The sequence below is a fragment of the Octopus sinensis genome, linkage group LG8 (assembly GCF_006345805.1).
Source record: "Octopus sinensis linkage group LG8, ASM634580v1, whole genome shotgun sequence".
Taxonomy (NCBI): Eukaryota; Metazoa; Mollusca; class Cephalopoda; order Octopoda; family Octopodidae; genus Octopus; species Octopus sinensis.
In genome coordinates, this window is record NC_043004.1 from 63,499,662 (window position 1) to 63,523,734 (window position 24,073).

Consider the following 24,073-nt stretch of genomic DNA (forward strand, 5'->3'; position numbering starts at 1 on the left):
CTATATTTGATTTATATATATGCATATATCGCCTCATCCTTAAAGGTTTCCGCCTCCATTTCCACTCCACTCTCCTCTCAGCTCCAAACATCCTATCCATACTCCGTACTACTTCTCCCCGCCTTTGCGAGCCATAATTCGTTCTAATCCCTCCAAAATAAACGCCATCGACAGCATTCTCCCTCTTGCTTTTTCATCTTCATCTCCACTCAGTCGCTCCCCATGTAAATTCCCCTTTACGTTACATGATCCATTTAAATCATCTCTTTTATGAATTTCTCATCACACCAAACAAGGTAAACTCCACGTACTCCTCCGTTCCACCACACCCGATGCCACCAACCCAACTCCTCCTCTACCCCTCACTCCCTCTTACGCTTCCCTCCCACACAAGCCAAAGCCCTCCCCGCCTTCCCCGCTTCCAATCTCATTGTCCACACCTCTCCCACCCTCACAATTTACTTACTCTCCCAAATCCACAAACCTAACAAATCTGGCCGCCCCTTCATGTCCGGCTGCAGTTGCCCTACCGAACTCATCTCCAGATACCTTGACTGCGTCCTTGGCTCCTAGTTGCTTCCTTCCCCTCTCACATTCTTGACACCAACCATGCTCTTCGTCTGTCCAACTTTTTCTCCTTCACTCTAGCCCCTCTAATCATTTCTTCACTATTGACATCAAGAGCCTATGTACGGTTGTCCCTCACCACCAGGTGCTTCGTGCACTCCAACACTACCTTGACCTTCAACACAACCCCCCTACCTGACACATCCACATTTCTTCGTCTGGCCGATCTTCTCTCCCTTATCTTATTTTCGTTCGCTGGTGATTCTTAGCAGCATTACTTGGGAGTGGCCATGGGGTTGAGAATGGGCCCCAACTATGCGAACCTGTTCGATAGCTACGTTGAAGCCAAAATATTCTCAAGTTTTACTGGTCCAAGTCCCGAAATATACGGTCGTTATATTGACGACTGTATTGATGCGACGTCACTCTCCCGCCAACAACTAGACTCCTTCCTCTCTTTTTTCAAATCTTTCCATCCTACCCTCCACTTCTGCTCTGCTCCGCCCACGTTGCTACACCTGGCCTTACCTCTCCAGCACCACCATCCTCAAAGGCACCTATCATCAACAATATCATATCACTGACTCCTTCTCCTGCACTTCTAGATACGTCATCTACTGCTCTCTCTCAGAACGTCGGATAAACGGGACGCCGCTTAGCTCACGTATTCGCGGAACGCCTCCGAGACTTCAAGCTCGGCAACAACACTCGAGTGTCGTGCCATGTTCGCTCTACCGGACATTCTTTACAACACTTGTCCATGTTTTGATTGTTCTCGCACAGGGGCCATCCGCACTCCGTCTTCGCCGTGAAAAGGAATTAATCTTCTCTCTTCATTCCTTTCCTCCAAATGTCCTCCCCTCTTCATCTAAACTCACTCGTCTCCTCTCTCCTGTCTTCCTACTTCCTCCCTTCATTCCCAACCGCCTCTGTCCGGCCTGCTTATCCCTGTGTTCCTTTCTGTTGAAGAGCGTAGTCTCGAAACGTAAAAGTCTTTCTCAATTCCCTAGCGTTAAACTAATCTGTTTGCTGTTTACATACCCGCCTTCGTCTTTTGTTTTGCATTTTTCTCGTAAATTCAAACTATATATATATATATATATATATATATATATATATATATATATTGGGATTTATATCTATATTTATCTATATGGTATATATGTATGTATGTATGTATGTATGTATCTATCTATATATCTATCTATATATCTAAATCTATATATATATATATATATATAATATATATATATACACATGTACAGGAAATCTGTCTCGTGATTTGAAAACTATAGTTGTTTTAAATAGATTTATTCACATGCTTACCCAAATAGCGTCAACATATTTTTCGTTTAAGAATGGTACCCCACGACCAGGAAAATTCCTGTAACCAATGCCCCGCAAACATAAACACGAAATACCAAATAACCCCTCTCTTTCAATGTACCGGTAACATTTCAACCCAATCCCAATTGAATAGGGAAATCATGCTCATTAAAAATATATATAAACCGCAACTAAATATCCTATAATAACACGTGAGAAAGAAGAGAAACTCAATTTATCTACAATAAAGCGAACCAAGTACAACAGACAAAATTTGGAAACTTTAGCAATAATCACCACATAGATTGGAAAACCCAACTACTATACAGTAACACAATGCATCGTCTCAAAACATTAGTTTCTGGCATCAACTTTCACTAGAACTATGGTATTTTAATCAAGTCAGAATCAGGCACCAGAAAACAAAACTGACTCTTTAAGGGAGCCAACCAACCGGAAATGTTGACTAGTAGCCAAAAACTAATACCCCAGTCCCTCCAGGGTAGTCAAACGAGCAGATCGCTAAACACGACCAAAACAAAAACAGGTTATTTATCAAAATAAAGTGAACCTATCAAAATTAGCCCCTTTCTAGCAAAAACATATATATACATAAAATACTTTTCTAATTCCTAAAAAAAAAACCGTACAAATGGAAGAGATCAGTACGCGATGACAAAACAACTAGACGCATGATGACAGAAATTTAAAAAAACACAACAAATTACTCGTTTCGTTTTTTTTCTTCTCTCATATCTACGTATTCTAAATATCAGTAATGTACATTTGTAATAATATTCTCCGAATATTTACCTTGAAATTATTTACCCCAATGAAACTTATTTGATCGCTTAAAAATGTTTGTCCCATTTCTACTTCGTAATTTTAAACTGTTTTAAAATGTCCATACATAATTGTACCATTAATAAAGAAAAAAGAAAATTTTGAACCTAGTTTGGTATGGATAGTAATAAATATATTTAAACACAACAATATGTTTTTCAAATTAAATTGCGCTTTAAAACCCCCAAACAAATCCCCCTATATTTTTTCCTGCCAGTGTATACACTTCTTGCATCCATTCACACTCTTTTTCTTTCAGGAGTAGGGTTTCGTTTTAAACTGCCTCAATCTACTCAATAACAAACGTGTTCCAGTTTAGTTCCGATGATCTTTTTTTCTTGTAGTTTTCACACCTTCAATGTTTGGGAGTGATGCAGGAGTGTCTATGTCAACCTGCTACAACAACAAAACTTCAACCAAACAAATTGATCATTCCAAGTGATACTTGCTTCTGTGTCACGTCAATGATATTATATCTAATCTATCGTAAACTCCTTTATCTAAAAAATGTAATCACCTGAATAAGTTCATCTCAGATATTATACTTAAGGATTTCGAAATATTTTTAAAATGTATAAATTCTAAAACACAAAATATTATCACAATAAACAGAATATAATTTCTTTATGTCTAGTGTGTTATTCAAATAATATATCTAAATTACATATTATCTCATAAACTCAGGTCAAGTACTGAACACACACACACCCATATATATATATATATATATGTGTGTGTGTGTGTGTGTCTGTGTGTCTGTGTGTTTGACCGCATGTGTATCGTTGACGATTTTCTTTCTCCGTCATCCCTTCCATGGACATATCCCTTTTCTATGTTTCTGACGAAGAGCTCCACTCGAAACGTTAAATCCTCCTTCTTTCCTTTCCTGTGCGTCCAATAATGCTATACTTATTCCATGTCCTCGCGTTGTTGTGTTTTCTCTTTGTTCTTGTTTGGATTAACTATATATATATATATATATATATATACGCGAGAAAGAAGCAACAAGAATGGATAGGTTTTTAGTACGATCGTTTCATACAAGGACAGGTTTTATTAAAAGTTGCAAAGATTACAGCATATAAACGAGTCCCGTACTCATCAGCTAAAATACATGTAAGTTCTCTAGACATCCTAGTGTTGAGGCTATACTCATGAAGTAATGTAGATAATTAAACAGATTTCTAAAGTTCATTAAAGTTCTTTATATATATATATATATATATATATATAACACGATTTCAGATTCCTATTTCAGAAATATATAGTTACATATGTATCTGACATAGATATTTTTTTTATTTGAGCATTCCGCATATGCGTTCTTGTGATTATTTAATAAATGCCTAATTTGAATGATTACCATCCTATAACGATATAATGTGAACGCAATTTTTTTAATTGGTTGAACGCAAATATTTTCCTTTTCTATACTCTATATAAATTGATATTTTACATTCACGATTTATTACAGGGTTCAAGTTCCATTAAAGAATTCGAAGGATTTTGCCGAAGCATTCTATTGTGAAAAAGGTTCGAACATGAATCCATATGTTAAAAGTGAAATGTGGGCGAAATAAATGAAAACCGTCATCTAGAAGTCTATATGTTTGTAATATGTTAGCATGAATGTAGTTGTGTATGTATACGTTTGAATATTTATGTCTTTGTTTTTCTCGAATCGTTCTCACGCATAGAAATTATCAATGGCAATTTACTTATATATCTCCACGATACAATTATCCGAACTGTTGCCATAGTAACGAAGCTAAATTAGGCAGAGTGAAGCCGCTTAGCAAAGATTGACCTTGCCTCCGCTGTTATGGAAGTGATTTCTTCCATTCTATAAAATTCTACCTTTGACTGTCTTATTACTAAATATATCTACTTCCATGACTTTAAGTTTTATTCTAATTTAACTATCGCTCTATATCTCTCTTCCTATAAACTTTCTTTGACGTTAAATCTAATGACGGTTTTTTTTACAAAATGAGAGCCTTCCCTTGATCATATACACATTCATCACATTCTTTTAACATGTCTGTGACGATCTGGGGGGCGGCCATATCTTGGAATTCCCTGGGCCCAAGGGCTTCTCTTCATGGTTGGATTAATAGTCAAGATTATTTAAGCATCCAATGGTTTCGAAACTGTTTCCGGAGGGAAACACAATCGTTTAGAATGATAATGCACCAATTCACACAGCTAAAGTTGTTACCGAGTTGCACGAGGAACATTCTAATTAAGCTGAACCCCTTATCTAGCCACTACACTCACCAGATCTCAATATTATGGAACGTTTAGGGTGCATTTTAGAAAAAAAAAGTAAGGAGTCGACATTCTCCAATATCATCACTACAAGAACTGGAGACTCTTTTTAGCTGAAGAATTGACAAAAATTCCTTTGAAAACAACTCAAACTTTGTGGAATTCAAGCTGTAATCACTGCCCAAGACGGTCCTATCCTATGCTAAAATAAATTTGTTTAAAATGTTAATGTGTTTCCATTATTTTGTCTAACTCCTGTTTGTGTATTTGTAACTACAACTCTACTAATGGCATGTCTATCAAGAAAGTTGCACAATAGCTGTATATCAACTATTATACAAAATGTGTATTCATTTAACAAACACTAAACTCCTGAAGTAATATTGTATTAACTTTTGGTGCAAGAACAGTAATTTCGTCGCCGGAGATTAGTTGATTATTTCAAAACTAGTGCTCGACTGGTACGCCTTTATCAACCCCGATATGATGAAAGGTTGAGTCGAGTGTAAAGATGAACAAAATGTTGCTCAGCTTTTTACCCAGCTGGCAAAGGATTCTATCAGCTCGCCGCCATATAATTGTAAAGCAATTGTTGGGATGAGATGAGCCAGAATGAAAGGGTTGTGACTTCAACGGCCAAGGGGACCCACATGAACTGGAAGGAACACTTCGTGGTGAAAGATACAAGTGAGGTAAGCTAACGGGCTTTGATTGTAACAGCTGTTAAAATTCGGTGAGACGGTTTCAGCACATGTCTTAACTTAATACTGCTAGACAGCCAACAACGAGAGGTAGGTGAAACGTATTTTATTCCCCGCATTACAGTTCCAACATATCCCACGCAGTTCCGGCTCAGATATAAATATATTTTCCTATCGTCGTTGTGCCCCTTCCACAAACTGGCAGCGATGATAAGAATCGGCAGCAATGCCCTGAGTCCTATCTGTGACGAAAAAGTTGCAATTGCCTGAATCCGTAATATCAAGGTAGGGGCCAGGCTACAAGTCGTTGGCGCTAAACACCTGCTAGGCCGCAAGAAAATGGCAATGAGCGAGCTTGTCGCTGAAGCCCGCGTGTCGATACGAAACATCGGTCGGAGAGTAGTGGCAATGACGGTTGCAAAATCCCGCGATGTAGAGCTACGGCCAATAAAGAACAAAGACAAAGTTGTCGCGGAGCGACAGCGACTGTTCATGTGCCGGTCTTTCAATTGTCAGGGACCACACATGACAGGGAATTGCGCGGAGACAAAGCCCAGAGCCGTTTGTAGTAGACGCAGTTGACGTGGTGATGGTAAAAGGCGTGATCAACCGCCTTGGAAGTGTCAGTGTCGCAGACATGTGGTCTCATTTATTGTTGCTGAAGAACATGCTGAGCTGCTACCAGTATACCTTGAAACTACATGCTAGGAGTGAGTTTGAGGGAGAGGTAGACAGGTGGATTAAGGAAGGTGTTCTTTTCCAGTGGAAAGAGGAAGTGAGGAGTGGAGTGCTACCATTAACGGCAGTGATACAGTTAACAAAGTGGAAATTCAGGCCTGTACTGAACTTTCGAGAGATGAATGGCTATGTATTATTCCACATGAGCGGTGAGGTGACTAACGTCTGCGGTGAAACGCTTCGTGAATGTAGACAGATGACGAGGGCGGCGACGATTGTGCACTTGAAGTCCGCATCTTTGCAGCTCTATATGACGAAAAACCGTAGCGGTATCAGCTGGCGCTATACAAGAGCCACACATACTGTTCGACTAGGATGAGTTTCGGGCTAATTTCCACACAATAGTTCATGGCGTCAGAGCTCAAATCTATTCTTTGAATGGTGGATAAGATAAGAAAGGCCACCAATTCCTTTACAGAACGACATCTTTGTAGACGAGACTGTAGTATCTACTGGAAATAGGAGGTGTCGAAGGGGAGGAAGCAACCTAGCTTCGAAATGCAGGTCATTACAATCACATCAACGTGGCTGATTTGAATGCAGTGCCGAAGTGAGTTAATTTGCCCTCAAATGAGTGCTGCACACCATCGAAACATGAACCGAATCGGTTACTGTACCTGGCTGGTTAGGATCATCGATCACCGATGAAAAGAGGGCTCCAACCAAAGGGACTGCAGAGATGCTAGCAAAGCGCTGCCTAGAGGTTCAAAGAGAGCTAATTGCTAAATTTGCTTTGAAGCTGAGCGTGGTGTTAGCGCCTTCAGAAAGGAATACGGTAAACATTCTAACCAGGGTGAAAAAGGCCTAGTTGGAGGAAGTGGAAAATTCGAAACCGGGGAAAGCTGCAGAGTGTCATCTAAGTCACTCGGGACTAAGGAAACTGCATGCCATGCTTTATATGGGCGTGGCCAGAACCTTGTATCTTGTCAGCAGAGTTGACTCCGACGTACCTGACAGAGCATTCATAAGGTGGTCGGGATAGTGTCAATCCGTCGACCCTGCTCCGGGTGCGGACAAACAGGGAAACATCTAGGTAGAGCACTAGATGAGACGATTGGAGGTAGATATGACACACTACCGGTAGGGGAAGTATTGATGGTCGACTGCAGACTGATTCGGATAGCTATATGGATGGCAATGAAGACGGGCACTGCAGAAGAAATTGTACGTACCCTGAGCGAGATATTCCTGTGTCGGAAATCTATGGACGAATTGACAACGGCACCGCATTTCGTTTGGATATACTGGAAATGCTTGTTAAGAAGTGGAATGTGAACCGCTTTTTCAGAACGGCATAGAAACTCAGTGGAAAGGGGATCGTGAAAAGACATCATTGCACGATCTGTCCTTCTTTGTCCTCTCTATGTTTCGCCCACCTGTGGGCAATAAAGAAATAAAGATATGTCAACCACATGAGTACAGGCCGAAGAGTGATATTCACATTTCAAAGGCCATATCCAAGTAAATCATCTGAATACCATGCGGAAGAGGGAAGACATGGCTTCGTGCAATTGGGGGATAAATCTAAATAACAATTTTAAATCAGAGATAAAAAATCTACAGATGGAGAACGACCTTCTACTACCATGTTCTTAATGCTGAAATTAACCTCTCCGTCTATATATCTATCCACTCTGTAATGTTGGTAAATGAAATAAGTATAAAAATGTACATTGTCCATTTAAGTAAAAACATTGTATATGTGGCTGAAGGTTGCTCTACATTTTAAAACCGATGTAATACTTACATTGTATAATAAAACGAATTAGCATGAAACGATTGTACTACACTTCCTTGGATATCCCTGTTGCTTATTTGGATATATATATATATATATATATATATATATATATGCATGTATGTATATATATATATATATATATATATATGTATATATATGCATGTATGTATATATGTATATATATATATATATATATATATATATATATATATATATATATATATATATATATATATATATATATATGTGTGTGTATGTATATATATATATATATATATATATATATATATATATATTTATATATATATATATATATTATGTGAAATAGAAAGATGAATAATCTTGTAGTAGATTAATCAAAAGTTTAACCGATACCTTAGTAGCAAAAATCACAGCAGTAAACAGCACGGTTGGAGGTACAACCATCTGGCGTTGCAACCGTGCGTTGGTGCGGATAATTGAAATTAAAACATTATTGGTGAATTGAAGAAATGGAGCTGAACGCAGATTGAACAGAAATCGTTTTATTTCATTCTACACGTGTTTCGAAAGGCACAAATTACCAAAATCCGATTGAATAATGGGACCATATTGTGTCTTTCTCTTCAGGAAGAAAAAAGGAAATCCGTTGGAAAAACAAAAACAGAACAGAGGCGGAGCAAAAAACAAATCGAACTGTGCTCCTAAGAGCCCATGGCGAAACTGTTTATCAGTGTATGTTGAGAACCGGTGGCTGAAGAATTCAACGGGTCAGGCATCGGTCAATCATGTGGGTGAGGGTGTATAGATGTTCTTTGTGACCGAGAATAAAGTTCTGACTATTTAAGGAATATTGGATGTTTTATAAGGGGCGAGAAAAATCTACTTAGAGACGTGTGTGTGTGTATACTGTTCTATATATGTGTGTGTTGGCGTAGGGGTAGAAAACATTTTTTGTGTACGTGTGTGCGTTTGATCGTTCGGCTGTCAGTGGCTACTGCCGTGATAACCGTTGGGTGGCAGAAAGAAAAAAATAAAAAAATATATATATATTATGTTTTATGTGTGTGTGTTCATCTAAGCCTGCCTTGTCAAGGAAACCCCCCGCTGTGAGAAAACCAAGCCCCGTTTGTCTTACAGGAGTAATTCCCCTTGCAGTGGTTAATCGTAGATATCTTAAAGGCTATTTCAGAATTTGTTACCAAGGGCTATGGGTGCCGGTATTATTTATAAACGCTATTTAAAGGTCAGATAAGTGTAACGCCGCCAATGGGGGCATCGAAAAGCCGACTGTAAGAGCCCGTTTACCATCCGGCCTCTGGCAAACAAAATATGGAAGAGTTCGGAGACACAAAGGTTGCACTGTCTTCTGCCCCTATCAAATGGGAGGGCCACCGACAAAATTGACCATTCCAGCCTATAGCTTAAGTTCGCATCCTTCAGTCGCCATATTAGCTTACTGAGTCCTCGTGGTCTGGCGCTTGTTCACGTCCCGAAAAGTTGCGTAATGGTTGGAGACACGCAAAGACAATCTTGAGGATGATGCCCCTACATAAGTGAAGGCATCTGAGTCCGTGTAACCTTGCATTGGTAGACGGCGTTTTTGATCTTGGAGTTCGCCGACGTGAATCTTAATCTGCTAGGATTAGTTTCTGAAATTAGAACTGCGTTCCTGTCACTATATTCGTTCCGAGACCTGCAGCCGCTTACTACTCTATTTTCCACTACGTCACTATTAACTATAGGAATAACCCCTGATTCTCCACTATCTATCAGAGTGCTGTCATTGCTACTGCCCGTGGTACTGCTATTGCGGGAAATGATGCTGGGGATGCTAATGGGGCTCTCTACCCTACTCCCATTATTACCGTCAACCACAACACCCCTATTTATAACTATACCCCTAGTGGGTACTCCCTGGCTGGAGCTGAGATTATGTGTCTCTGTACTGGCTCTCATATCATTATTACTACTATAATTATTCCTACTGAGCATTAAACCGGGAGCGGAAGAGGCTGTGCCTCCGGAAAAAGGTGATAGGGTCTTAGTAAGTAGCCTATTATTATGGGAGGCGATTATCTGGGCGAGGTTTTTAGTGTTGGAGAAAGCTATCCTAACTTTATGTGAGTTAACCGTGGAGTAATATTTGGAATTTCTGGGGAAGTTATTGGCGATGGCTTGTCTAAACATGAGGGGGAGGTTAGTTCTAATCTGCTTACCAAAGGGGATTACAAACCATATATGCTTATTCCTATCAGTGTGATGGGTCGGGACGCCAGCTCTCGCATTCGGGTGGGTGATTCTCGGATGAATAACGGGTCTTGGGTTAGTGTAAGACCTCCCGGACCGATAATTATCCTTGTTCGCTAAATTAAATGCGTGAGCGACTACCCCGGCATCCGCCGCGCTCCCGTCCTTACTTAAAATGTTAATGTTATTATATATGGCCCTATCCTGATGACCGAATGATGGCATCGGAAGGGCCGGATCAATATAAAATACCTTCTGCCTATAACCGGCCTTGGATAGTGCGGCGTTATAAAATTCCGCTTTCTGCATAAAAATATCGGCACTGGCGGACAAGCCAGACAATCTTAGAGAGATGTTTTTAACCAAATTGTCTGTTACGGTTTTTGCATGATTTGAGAAGACACTGACATACTTCAAATTAGTGGAAGGCTTATGGTAAGGGCAGTATGAGTCGCTATTAAGGTTAAGTGTAACGTCTAGGAAATTAGCCTTGGTGAGTTCATTATCAAAAACTATACTCATGCCCATTCTATTAAAAAACCTAGCTAACCTGCTCTTAGTTTTCTGCACTATTCTGTTCGTGGTGTTTTGCAGGTAAAACAGACAATCGTCACGATACAGGCCGCCCGCGATCTCCGGGAATTGGTCGGACAATTCGTAGAGAATATATATTCCGACCAAATCGGCTATCTGCGCACTATCCGAACTACCCATAGGCACATCAAATTCATTGGGAGTATCTTTACGGATCCACAACTTATTATCAAATTTAATAAACGATTTCCTGGCAACTAAAATGATATCTATCTCTTCTCTGGTGAGGCCAGCCTTGTTGTGAGCATGCCAGAGGGCCTTATTTAGCACACTAGGGTTAATCGAGGGGTAGAAGCTGGCGATATCAAACTGAATGAACCTAGTACGGTTCTTATTAGGGATGGAAGAGAACCACTTCACTACCTGCGAGGAGTTGGCCCAGAGGCTGAGCTTCATCCGAGAATCACCCACCCGAATGCGAGAGCTGGCGTCCCGACCCATCACACTGATAGGAATAAGCATATATGGTTTGTAATCCCCTTTGGTAAGCAGATTAGAACTAACCTCCCCCTCATGTTTAGACAAGCCATCGCCAATAACTTCCCCAGAAATTCCAAATATTACTCCACGGTTAACTCACATAAAGTTAGGATAGCTTTCTCCAACACTAAAAACCTCGCCCAGATAATCGCCTCCCATAATAATAGGCTACTTACTAAGACCCTATCACCTTTTTCCGGAGGCACAGCCTCTTCCGCTCCCGGTTTAATGCTCAGTAGGAATAATTATAGTAGTAATAATGATATGAGAGCCAGTACAGTGACACATAATCTCAGCTCCAGCCAGGGAGTACCCACTAGGGGTATAGTTATAAATAGGGGTGTTGTGGTTGACGGTAATAATGGGAGTAGGGTAGAGAGCCCCATTAGCATCCCCAGCATCATTTCCCGCAATAGCAGTACCACGGGCAGTAGCAATGACAGCACTCTGATAGATAGTGGAGAATCAGGGGTTATTCCTATAGTTAATAGTGACGTAGTGGAAAATAGAGTAGTAAGCGGCTGCAGGTCTCGGAACGAATATAGTGACAGGAACGCAGTTCTAATTTCAGAAACTAATCCTAGCAGATTAAGATTCACGTCGGCGAACTCCAAGATCAAAAACGCCGTCTACCAATGCAAGGTTTACACGGACTCAGATGCCTTCATTTATGTAGGGGCATCATCCTCAAGATTGTCTTTGCGTGTCTCCAACCATTACGCAACTTTTCGGGACGTGAACAAGCGCCAGACCACGGGACTCAGTAAGCTAATATGGCGACTGAAGGATGCGAACTTAAGCTATAGGCTGGAATGGTCAATTTTGTCGGTGGCCCTCCCATTTGATAGGGGCAGAAGACAGTGCAACCTTTGTGTCTCCGAACTCTTCCATATTTTGTTTGCCAGAGGCCGGATGGTAAACGGGCTCTTACAGTCGGCTTTTCGATGCCCCCATTGGCGGCGTTACACTTATCTGGCCTTTAAATAGCGTTTATAAATAATACCGGCACCCATAGCCCTTGGTAACAAATTCTGAAATAGCCTTTAAGATATCTACGATTAACCACTGCAAGGGGAATTACTCCTGTAAGACAAACGGGGCTTGGTTTTCTCACAGCGGGGGGTTTCCTTGACAAGGCAGGCTTAGATGAACACACACACACATAAAACATAATATATATATATTTTTTTTATTTTTTTCTTTCTGCCACCCAACGGTTATCACGGCAGTAGCCACTGACAGCCGAACGATCAAACGCACACACGTACACAAAAAATGTTTTCTACCCCTACGCCAACACACACATATATAGAACAGTATACACACACACACGTCTCTAAGTAGATTTTTTCTCGCCCCTTATAAAACATCCAATATTCCTTAAATAGTCAGAACTTTATTCTCGGTCACAAAGAACATCTATACACCCTCACCCACATGATTGACCGATGCCTGACCCGTTGAATTCTTCAGCCACCGGTTCTCAACATACACTGATAAACAGTTTCGCCATGGGCTCTTAGGAGCACAGTTCGATTTGTTTTTTGCTCCGCCTCTGTTCTGTTTTTGTTTTTCCAACGGATTTCCTTTTTTCTTCCTGAAGAGAAAGACACAATATGGTCCCATTATTCAATCGGATTTTGGTAATTTGTGCCTTTCGAAACACGTGTAGAATGAAATAAAACGATTTCTGTTCAATCTGCGTTCAGCTCCATTTCTTCAATTCACCAATAATGTTATATATATATATATATATATATATATATATATATATATATATATATATATATATATATAAATAGATAAATGGAGTTAAAAGCAGAGAAGATTACGTTGTTTTAAACCATTTTATTCCTTTGGAATAATATCAATCATATCTTCGAAACATGTGTTCAAAGATTAACAATTTGAATAACACCTGCGTTTAACTCCATATATTTTTTTATATATATTATGCAAAATATTTCACGTAAACTCGGATTTTCTACCTTTAAAAGCAAAGTCTTAAGCACTTCTTACTTGTGCGATCATTTGCTACCCTGGTAACTACGTATCTATGTTTCCGTGTTAATTGTAAACAAGGGGAACATGCACACATCTATTTAAATATACCTATATTTATATATATATATATATATATATATATATATATATATATATATATATATATATATTTATTTATTTATATGTATATAATAGTAATAATAATAATAATAATAATGACAATAATAATAATTAATAATAATAATCATAAGTATTATTATTTTTGTTGTTGTTGTTGTTATTATTATTATTATTATTATTATTATTATTATGTCAATAAGCGTCTGGTACGTACCTGGTAGTTTACTGTTAAAGCATGTACACTTTCGCAGTTTTCGTTGTTTATTATGTTAATGAGAGGGGCGGAAGAGTTTTATTAATGATTAAAATTGTTTCGATCCGTCTATTATCGATCATTCACGAGTTCGATACTTAACCACTGGTTTAGGAGAATGATATGTCTCTTCGGGTGATATATTGATATAACTCGTAAAAATATTGATTGTCCCACAAGAAATCTTCTCGGTTCCTGTACAGAAGAACTACAAATTAAAGGATAAAGCTTCAGTTAAACAGAGGATCAATAATAATAAGAACATATTAAAAAGAATCAAACGCACAATATACCGAAACAAGTATTAAACAGAAGCCTTGACAGATACGGGTGTACAAACGCCCCCGCGTATGTTCTATCGCGCATTCTCATGCACGCATACAAACACCCACAAATGTATAAGCTCGCGGACACGTGTGGTTTGGCGCACATACGTTCACATAGAGAATGTACTAGTGTTTGGTGTTTATAAGAATGGGAATGTTAGAGTTAAATTTAATTCAAACATGATTAGTAAGTAAGTTAACTGAAATTTATTGCCACTGCTTTATGTGAAAGTGCTTTTATATAAATGTAAGCTCCAGGGAGTCTTTTAGAAATGTTATTACTGATCATCTCATTTCTGCACAAAATATGCAGGTATTCTGCGGAGCATAGCCGGCATTTCCTGGAAATGATATTATATGGTTTTGCCTGCCTTACTATGGATGAAGTTAAGTTATACTTAACTGTATGTTCCTTAAGTTGCCATACAAAATCGGCCGTGGTTGTTGAATATCTATTAATGAATTTCTTGAAGGTGGTGACTTGATTGCGACCTTTCACTGAGTCCGATGTTACCCCGTATGTAAACATACGGTTCTCCTTTGTGTGTACGGTACATTTACATACAAAATGTGTACTCATACACAGGTTCATCAATAGGCATTTTCATTTTCCTCTGCAAGAGCATTTATATTTAGTTGTATACATGGTAGTACTGACATCATTTTTCACGTCGTTACCGTGTTAACTGTATCTCAATTATTGCTATCACGTGAGGTTTCACTCTATGGTGATCTTGAAGCCCAAGAAGGCAAGCGTTCTGATTAAGTCTTTCCTAAGTCTGTCTAGTGTATGGCAACTTGCCCCCGTAGCAATGGCCAGGGCGTAGAGGCCAAAGAGGGCGCAGGGCAATTTTTTCTAAGTGGGAACTCCAGGACGGAGATTTTCGTACCATGCTTGTATTTTACAAAATTCTTATTCTTGGAATCCGCATGGCTACACCACAGCCGGAAACCAATTGCCAAGGCTGAAAGGAGACAATAGTTTATCTACGTGGTGGTTTGGTGACCGCAAGATGGCAGCGCGGCCGAAGATCGTTGAACAATGGACGAAGGGATATAATCACCAAGGATTTTAACCTTTGAAACGAGGTTTTTTGCTCTCCTTAGTTTATAGGGATCTCAAGTCAGCACTCTTCGGGGCTTCAAGATACGTCATAAGGTGAAAAGGTGAAACCCTTTATGAGCGAGAAACTCAGGATGACTCCAGCAATTGCCCTAGTCCACTATAATATATACATCATGCACTCACACGTACAAATACAAACACACACAGACACACACACATATACAGGCGCAACAGTGGCTGTGTGATAAGATGTTTGCATCCCAACCAGATGGTTCTGGGTTCATTCCCACTGCATGGCATCTTGGGCAAACGTCTTCTACTATTGTCTTCTTTCGAACAAATTCTTCTGAGTGGATTTCGTAGATGAAAACTGAAAGAAGCCTGTCGTGTATATATATATATATATATATATATATATATATATATATATATATATATATATATATATGTAGGTCCCGGGTTGATTCGGGGTTAACCACAGTAAATAAGGTACTCAATACATAGCAGAGTAAAATTAATTTATTATATAGAAGGAGCTTCTACAGGACTAGAACTGTTTCATTCAAGAGCTTCCTGAAGATTTCTCTTGAATGAAACAGTTCTAGTCCTGTAGAAGCTCCTTCTATATATATATATATATATATATATATATATATATATAGGTACGTATGCATTTTCGTATGTGTTTCTCCCTAACATCGCTTGACAACCGGTTCTGGTCTGTTTACGTCCCTTTAATCTAGCGGTACAGCAAACAAGGACAATAGAACAAAATAACCTTGCAAGGTACCGCACGAGTGAAAATATATAGGAAAAAGTATTTGAACATATAGATGTCGTTTAAAGATGTTTATCGATTTGACCGGTTTCACTTTTATAAAAAGAGATTTTCAAAAGTAAAATCTAAGCTTTTGTTATTTTAAAAAATGGATATCATAACTGTATTAAAATACAGTTATAAAGTTTTTGATAATGATGAGAAAATGTCAAGAAAATGTCAAGAAAATGTCAAGAAATAGAATCTTTGACAATGATAAGAACATGTTAAGACGGGCTTTGTGTTTAAACAGTTTACACGAAAGTGTTCAGAGTAGGTAGTAAAATAAATTTATAATTATTTTAAGTTCAACAAAAATCATGATTGTACAGAAGCATATTTACGGAACGAAATATATATACAGAATTTTAGGGGAATGACCAACCTTTATATAGAGATGTATTTCAGTATGATAAGTTTTCGTTTTTTTAGCCAAAGATACACACGCACTATATATTCGCTATTCGCTCGTTTGTTCTTATTCTTATTCTTATTCTAACTAATGTTCTTTGTCACGAAATATTTCGCTACACATCTGTGACCACCTCAGTGACCATTTCCAACTCTCTGTGTGCTCTTGCTCCATTTATTTCATTCTGGTCTTACACGCGCATACTTTTGCGTCCGTGTTTGCACGCGAGCGTGTATCTGTGTGTGTTTATGTCTGTATGCTAATGTTCTTAGTAGCTCTAAAATCCTCCCCTCTCACGTTGTTGCTGCTGCTGCCCTGGAACCCAGGTCTTGGTAGAATTCCTCTATCTCTTGTAGGTGTGCTCGCCCACACTGCTGCCATCTTGGTTATTGTTGTTGCTATTGCCATCGTTGTCATTGTTGTTGCAGCTGCCGTTGTTATTCGTGTTCTAATTGTTGCGACCGTATGTGAAATTACTGTATATGTATTTCTTTACTACCCACAAGGCGCTAAACACAAAGGTGACAAACAAGGACAGACAAACGGATTAAGTCGATTATATCGACCCCAGTGCATAACTGGTACTTAATTTATCGACCCCGGAAGGATGAAAGGCAAAGTCGACCTCGGCGGAATTTGAACTCAGAACGTAGCGGCAAACGAAATACGGCTACGCATTTCGCCCGGCGTGCTAACGTTTCTGCCAGCTCGCCGCCTTATACGTTGTATATGTTTGTGTGTATGTGTATATGGGCTCGCTTCCATATGTTATTTGTATCCGTGCCCCGTATATTATTTATTTATTTATCACAATTCTGTGATGAATATATTTATTTTTTATGCACACACTCATACACATACACAGACTCACAGACGCACTGATACATACGAGCGCACGAGCGTGTCTATTGTGCCTCTCAGTTCAATTAGAATATTGTGAATTTTTATAGCCGAGCTTTTGTACTTTCCTATTAGTTATCTGTAGCAAATTTTGAAATGGGAGTTGATATTATCTCTCCTTATTGATATTGCTTCTGTGGCTAATAAATATTTTAAAGAGGCCTACTGTCTATGTATCAGCTGCGGGGAGATAAGTCAAAGCTATCTCTAGCGGACAAGCGTTATTCACCGATGAGACAAAGGAAGGCCAATTTCAAGTAATATTTTTGCCTCGGTGATGTGGTCAGTGGGGATTTAACTTCCCGCTGGCGATAAAACATGTATGCATTATGCAAGAAAAGGCTAAATGAGAATATACCGCAGTATAGATCGTTATAAAAGAACATTCACGATAATTTCGTTTTGGGATTTGGTTTGCAAGATTCTTTATATGAGTTCGTGTGTTGAAGCATATTCTGACGTTCCTGGGGAGAGTCATTTTCTTTTTGTGCCTTATTATTTAACACATTCACCGATAAAATTTCCACTTTTTTCTTATTTTTATTGTCCAAAAATTTTCGTTGCGACTTGCAACCTTTTCAATAGTCAAAACTATTGAAAAGGTTACAAGACGCAACGAAAATTTTAACACAATAAAAATAGGGAAAAAGTGGGAATTTGACCAGTGAATATGTTATATAATAAGGCACAAAAAGAAAATGACTCTCCCCAGACACAACAGAATCCACAATAATGTGGGAATGAATATTATCCCTCGGTATTAATACTACTTTTGTCGCTAATATATATTAGATCAAAGTATAACTGAGTGTTGTAACAGGTAATTGTTTTTTCTCCGTCTTAAAGGAGATTGGATAGAGTTAATATTGAACTTAATTACATTGATGGTCATACAGAAATTAACATACCGATATGTGTTGCTATGGTTTATAAGTACAAAAAGGAAGATATAAATTAAGCCAGTAATAATGAAGATATCTAGTTGAAAGATGGACCAAATAATGTTAAATGTTGAATGTTAGGGCATATTTAAACCGAGAGAGGAAAATCACATAAATTCATTTAAGGATAGAAATGAGCTGATTAAGACTAGCTTGAGCAAGGATAGAAGCGGTAGCTTTAGTACACAACTGGTAGAATGTAGTTCAGCTATATTTTATACAACAGAAAGAGATGAGTTCAGTCACTTTGCGCAGCACCTTAGGCAAATGTCTTCTAGAGGCATTGGGCCAACCAAAACCTTGTAAGTATTTGTTGGACGGAAATTGAAAGAAGCCAGTCGCGTGTATATATGTATATATAAAGACACACACACAAATATATTTATATAGATATGGGTGTGTGTGTGTACTTGTGTGTGTCTGGGTGTGTTTCCCCCATCACTGCTTGGCAGCCGATATTGATTTGTTTACGTCCCCGTAAACAAATAGTCATATAGAATAAGCCCTATATGTATGTATATATATATATATATATATATATATATATATATATATATATACATTGTATATATATATATATATATATATATATATATATATATATACAGTGTATAAAAGATCGTGGGTAAGGCCAAAACAATGCTAAGTAAATGGCAAGCTAAGACCCCGTTTTCAAGAAAGTGATGGATGTTGCCGATGTGCGTGTGTGAAGTGGACATGCGCAGAAGGTTGTTGCTTTATCAACCAGGTAGCTTCCTGTGACTCCCTTCTATTATTGATATTGGGTTTCTTTTGGTGTATGAGGATAGCTTCAGAGAATCGAAGATTTCCCCTGTTCCACTGCGTTGCCTTGATGTGCTCTGTGAACTCCCGAGTCTGGCATTTCCGCAGATGTTTCTTCACGGAAGTGTCTGCCTGAATGTGTTCCTTAATGCGTACATGCAGTTTTCTTGTCGTGCTTCCGATGTAGGATGAGCCACATTTTGCCACAGATGATCTCATATACGACATAGGTCCTCTAGCACAATTCAGGGTCATTGATGGGGCAGGTCGAACCCCGAAATATTTAATACAAGGTAGCCTACATTAATTCACATATTTGTTTTCTTGTGATTTACCTTGCATTTACCTGGCATTGTTTTGGCTTTGCCCAAGATCTTTTATACAATGTATTCTACAAGATACTTCGCAGTAATTATTCCATATATTCATGAGTAAGCAGATGTGTCTCAATCTGTTGATTACTTCAGTGGAGCTTTCGACATGTCTTGGGAAGTTTTGGCTTCAGAATTTTAGACATAAACCTAGCGATTTTGTATGAATATGGAAACACATCATATTTTGAAATCCCCAACAAACTCACACAAACACGCAGATACGCACACATATTGAGAGAAACAGATAGAGGGACAGAAATAGGGAAAGCAAGAGAGTGATAGGGAATAAAATAAGTTAATACATTGCGAACTGATATCTTATGTGACACAACAAATAACGTATATATATAGATGTGTACCTGCTTGATTGCAGGTATATATGTATGTAAATAAACGAATACAAACGCACAAGCTCTCTGTGTCCCACTCCCTCCCTGTCTTCTCTCTCACACACGCCCGTTCCAACACAAAACAAACACATTTTCACGCCTGAACTATCATATATATATAACTGCATTAGTATCTTCCGTATTTTCGAACAATTGCACAGGATACAACCTTTTATAATATGGGTGTGTTGCACAAATAAGCACAACATTTATCTCATGTTACTCATGCAGTTTATGACAATGGAAAACATCTGCGTATTCAAATAGAAGATTTAAGAAGAATGAAATTCCATTTTAACAGCTACTTAATATTCCTAAGTAGGTCAAGAAGAGTTACAAAATCTCTCATTCGATAACTTACATTAAACTTCCTTGTTATTGCGGCAGTCTGAATGTGTATATACACATGCATGTATTTATGTAGTCTAGTCCGGCTTTTATATTTCATGTCCTGATACATTTCCTGCTGTGGCTGTGTAGTCCTATCCTGGACAAACACTCCCTCTGGCAGGTACCGCAAATGTAGCGAAGACTGTTCCTGGCTGGTTGTAATGCCATAGTTTCTTGTTGACGTCTCTTCTTTTCTTTCCATTTCTCCTCTCTCTCTCTCTCTGTCACTCCTTTGTATTCCCTCTTTTACAGTACGTCGCCATTCTCCACGGTTGCCGGCAACTGTCTCCCAACCGCTAATATTGATGTTGCAGGCCTTCATGTCCCTTTTGCAAACATCCTTGTAACGTAAGAACGGTCTACCCACAGACCTATTACCCCTAGCAAGCTCTCCGTAGAGTATGTCCTTGGGGATTCTGCCATCTTTCATACGGCTAACATGCCCAAGCCATCTCATACGTCTTTGTGTGAGGAGTGCAAACATGCTTGGTATTCCTGCTTGCCTGAGGACATCTTTGTTGGGGATATGATTCTGCCATTTGATGCGGAGGATTTTTCGGAGGCAGCGCAGGTGAAAGATGTTTAGGCGACGCTCTTGGCGTGTGTATAGCGTCCAAGTCTCACTTCCATACAGTAGAGTGCTGAGTACACATGCCTGGTAGATCTTCATTTTCGTGGTCTTGGTCAGCTTGTTGTTGTCCCAAGCCCGTTTGGAGAGTTGGGCCATCGCAGCAGCTGCCTTGCCAATGTGTATATTGAGCTCAGCGTCAAGGGATAGGTTGTAGGTGACGGTAGAGCCCAGATAGGTAAACTTCTCCACCTGTAGTAATCTGTGGTCTCTAATATGTATGTTTGAGATGTCCGATGTAGCCTGGCTCATGATGTTGGTCTTCTTAAGGATGATAGCTAAGCCAAAGTCGTTACATGCTTGCTCAAAACAGTTAATGAGCGACATCATCAGCAAATAACATCTCCTTGATCAGGACGTTTCTGATTTTGGTCTTGGAACGCAGGCGCGAGAGATTGAACAGTTTCCCGTCACTTCTACTGTGCAGAAACACTCCATCATCTGATGTCTGAAAGGCATGTGAAAGTAAGAGCGAGAAGAAGATGCCAAAGAATGTAGGAGCGAGGACACAACCTTGCTTTACACCGTTTTTTATTTGGAAGGCGGCTGATGTTGAACCGTTGTGCTGTATGGTGCCTTGCATGTCATCATGGAAAGACTTGATGATCCTCAGCAGCTTAGGTGGACATCCGATTTTTGGAGCAGGATGAAGAGGCCTTTCTGCTTACCGAGTCAAAAGCCTTTGTTAGATCAATGAAGGCCATATATAATGGCATTTTCTGCTCTCTGGACTTTTCCTGAAGTTGGCGTATGGAGAATATCATATCGATAGTTGATCTGCTTCTTCTAAAGCCACACTGCGATTCCGAATAGATTCGAGAAGCAAGTAGTTGTAGCCTGGCCAGGATAACGCGGGCAAAGGTCTTTCCAACAGTGCTTAGAAGAGATATACCACGGTAATTGTTACAATCACCACGGTCACCTTTGTTTTTGTAAAGCGTAATGATGTTAGCATCCCGCATATCCTGAGGGACTGTACCCTCTTCCCAGCACTGACACAGAAGCTCATGAAGGTGCCGAAGCAGGATGATGTTTTTGCCGGCCTTGATGATCTCTGAGGGGATGCCGTCTTTTCCCGGAGCCTTATTTCTTGCTAGGGAGTCAACAGCCTTGGTGATCTCTGCTATAGATGGCGGACTGTCAAGTTCGCACATGACTGGCAAGATCTTGACGCTCTCGACTGCAGCCTCAGCCACTGTAGTCTCCCGTGAGTAGAGATCCTGGTAGTGCTCCACCCATCTATCCATTTGCTTGCCTTGATCCCTGATGAGATCTCCAGTAGTTGATTTCAGAGGGGCTGACTTGGTTGCGGATGGACCGAGGCCCTTCTGCAAACCGGCATACATCCCACGGGCATCGCCCCCGTCAGCAGCTGACTGGATACTCTGACAGATTTCCTGCCAATACCTATTTGCACAGCGTCTGGCTGTCAGTTGGGTTTTATTTCGTGCCTTTCTGAGTTCTTCGAGTGACTTTGTAGAACAGTCACTCTTGTATTGCATCAGAGCTGCACGCTTTGCTTCGATAACTGGCTCCAGGTCTAAGAGCCCAGCATTGAACCAATCTGGGTTTTGCCTTTCTCTCATGCCGAAAGTATCTATTGATGTCGTATACAAGGCTTCCCTGATATAGTCCCACCTACTTTCAGCAGAGGAGTTTGGGCAGCTACTGAGGGCAACCTTGATAGAAGCAGCAAAACATTGTCGCAGTGGAGGGTCCGAGGTTCTGGTTGTGTTGATGCGTGGTCGGCCCACTTTCTTGGAGCGATGGACTTTTTTAGGCAGAATCCTCACCCTACTTCTAATAAGTGAGTGGTCTGTGTCACAATCCGCGCTGTGGTAACTGCGGGTCAATAGAGTAGAATTCAGAAATAATATCCGTGTAATGATGAGATCCAGCTGATGCCAGTGGTGAGATCTTGGATGTCTCCAGGATGCCTTGTGGGATGGCTTGTTGGTAAAGAATGTGTTTGTGATGCACAGGTTGTGGTATGTGCAGAATTCGAGTAGTCTCTGACTATTGTCATTCATGTTGCCAATACCAAAGTGTCCAACACAAATGGGCCACGAATCACGGTCAGATCCCACGCGAGCGTTAAAATCCCCTAGAAGGTAGATATTTTCAGTCGTTGGTATATTTTCTATGACACAGTTGAGATCTTTGTAGAACTGGTCCTTGGTCTCCTCTGAGCTGTAGAGAGTGGGAGCATAGATGCTGAGTAGATGTACTGAGCCAGAAGAAGTCGGGAGAGGCAGTGAGAGGATACGCTCAGTGCCTCCTGATGGTGGTTCTATTGAGGAGAGTAGTGAGTTTCTCACTGCAACACCAACGCCATGTTTACGAGGTTCTTCTAGATCGCTTCCCTGCCAAAAGAAGGTGAAATCCTGCTCTTTGAGTTTGCCGTTTGAGGGAAGTCTTGTCTCCTGCAGCCCAGCAATATCTATGTTGAGCCTCTTTAGTTCACGGTCAATGATGGCCGTTTTCCTTGTGTCTTCAATCCTGAGTAGATCATCAGATATTCCAGGACACATGGTCCTGACATTCCAGCTTGCCAACCGCAGAACTGGTGTTTTCTTGACTTTTAGTTGTTTGCCTGGTGCAGAGGTTGCAGGCCGCTTTTCGAGTCATACTCTTAGCTCCAAGCACCCAATGGAGCAGGCGGCCTGTGGCGGGTCAGCACCTTATTAACTGGGGGCTGCCCAGCTTGAGGTGGGCAGTAGCTAACCAATAGGACACGGAGGTCCCTCCCACCGTCGGAAGTTTACCGTAGCGCCCATATTTTACGCCAATCTGAATAGACTTATCACTCGTGACTGTTACCTCCCGTGTTGTTTCTGCAGATTTTTACAGCAGCACTGAAGTGTCCTCTCCAGTTTTGCGCAGGCCTGGGCTAGAGATAAGAAAGTTCTGGGTAGCCCAATCGTCAGGTTTCCTCTCTCGACCTTGCTGATGTAGTCCAAAGGAGTGCAGTGCATTACGTTTGGCACCAGCTTGGTGGCAGGAGCTGCCGGAAGAGTGTCGAGTCGAACACTAAACCGCCTTCGGGGCTCCACTCCGGATTTCTTTGAAGGTTGTCTCTTTTCGTAACCCTGGATAGGGGCCCATACCGATACTGTCAGCCGGAGCCAGCTGAGCCCGGGACTCGTGTCAGGCAGGGTCGTCACTCCCTGAAGTAGTGAAGAA

The 24,073-nt window shown here is 40.2% G+C and overlaps 1 protein-coding gene across 2 annotated transcripts in view; it reads left to right on the plus strand.

Moving 5' to 3' along the window:
- The window catches only part of LOC115214756 (neprilysin-2-like), a 214,764-nt gene that overhangs the window by 36,307 nt on the left and 154,384 nt on the right, over positions 1-24,073 (plus strand). Inside the window, exon 13 of one of the 2 annotated variants that reach the window (XM_029783780.2) lies at positions 4,211-4,391. The exons of the other annotated variant lie outside the window; for it this stretch is intronic. Coding sequence (XP_029639640.1) covers positions 4,211-4,316 — 106 coding nt within the window. The 3' untranslated portion in view covers positions 4,317-4,391. Of the gene's footprint in view, positions 1-4,210; positions 4,392-24,073 lie in introns of those variants that run through there. 2 annotated transcript variants of the gene reach the window in all.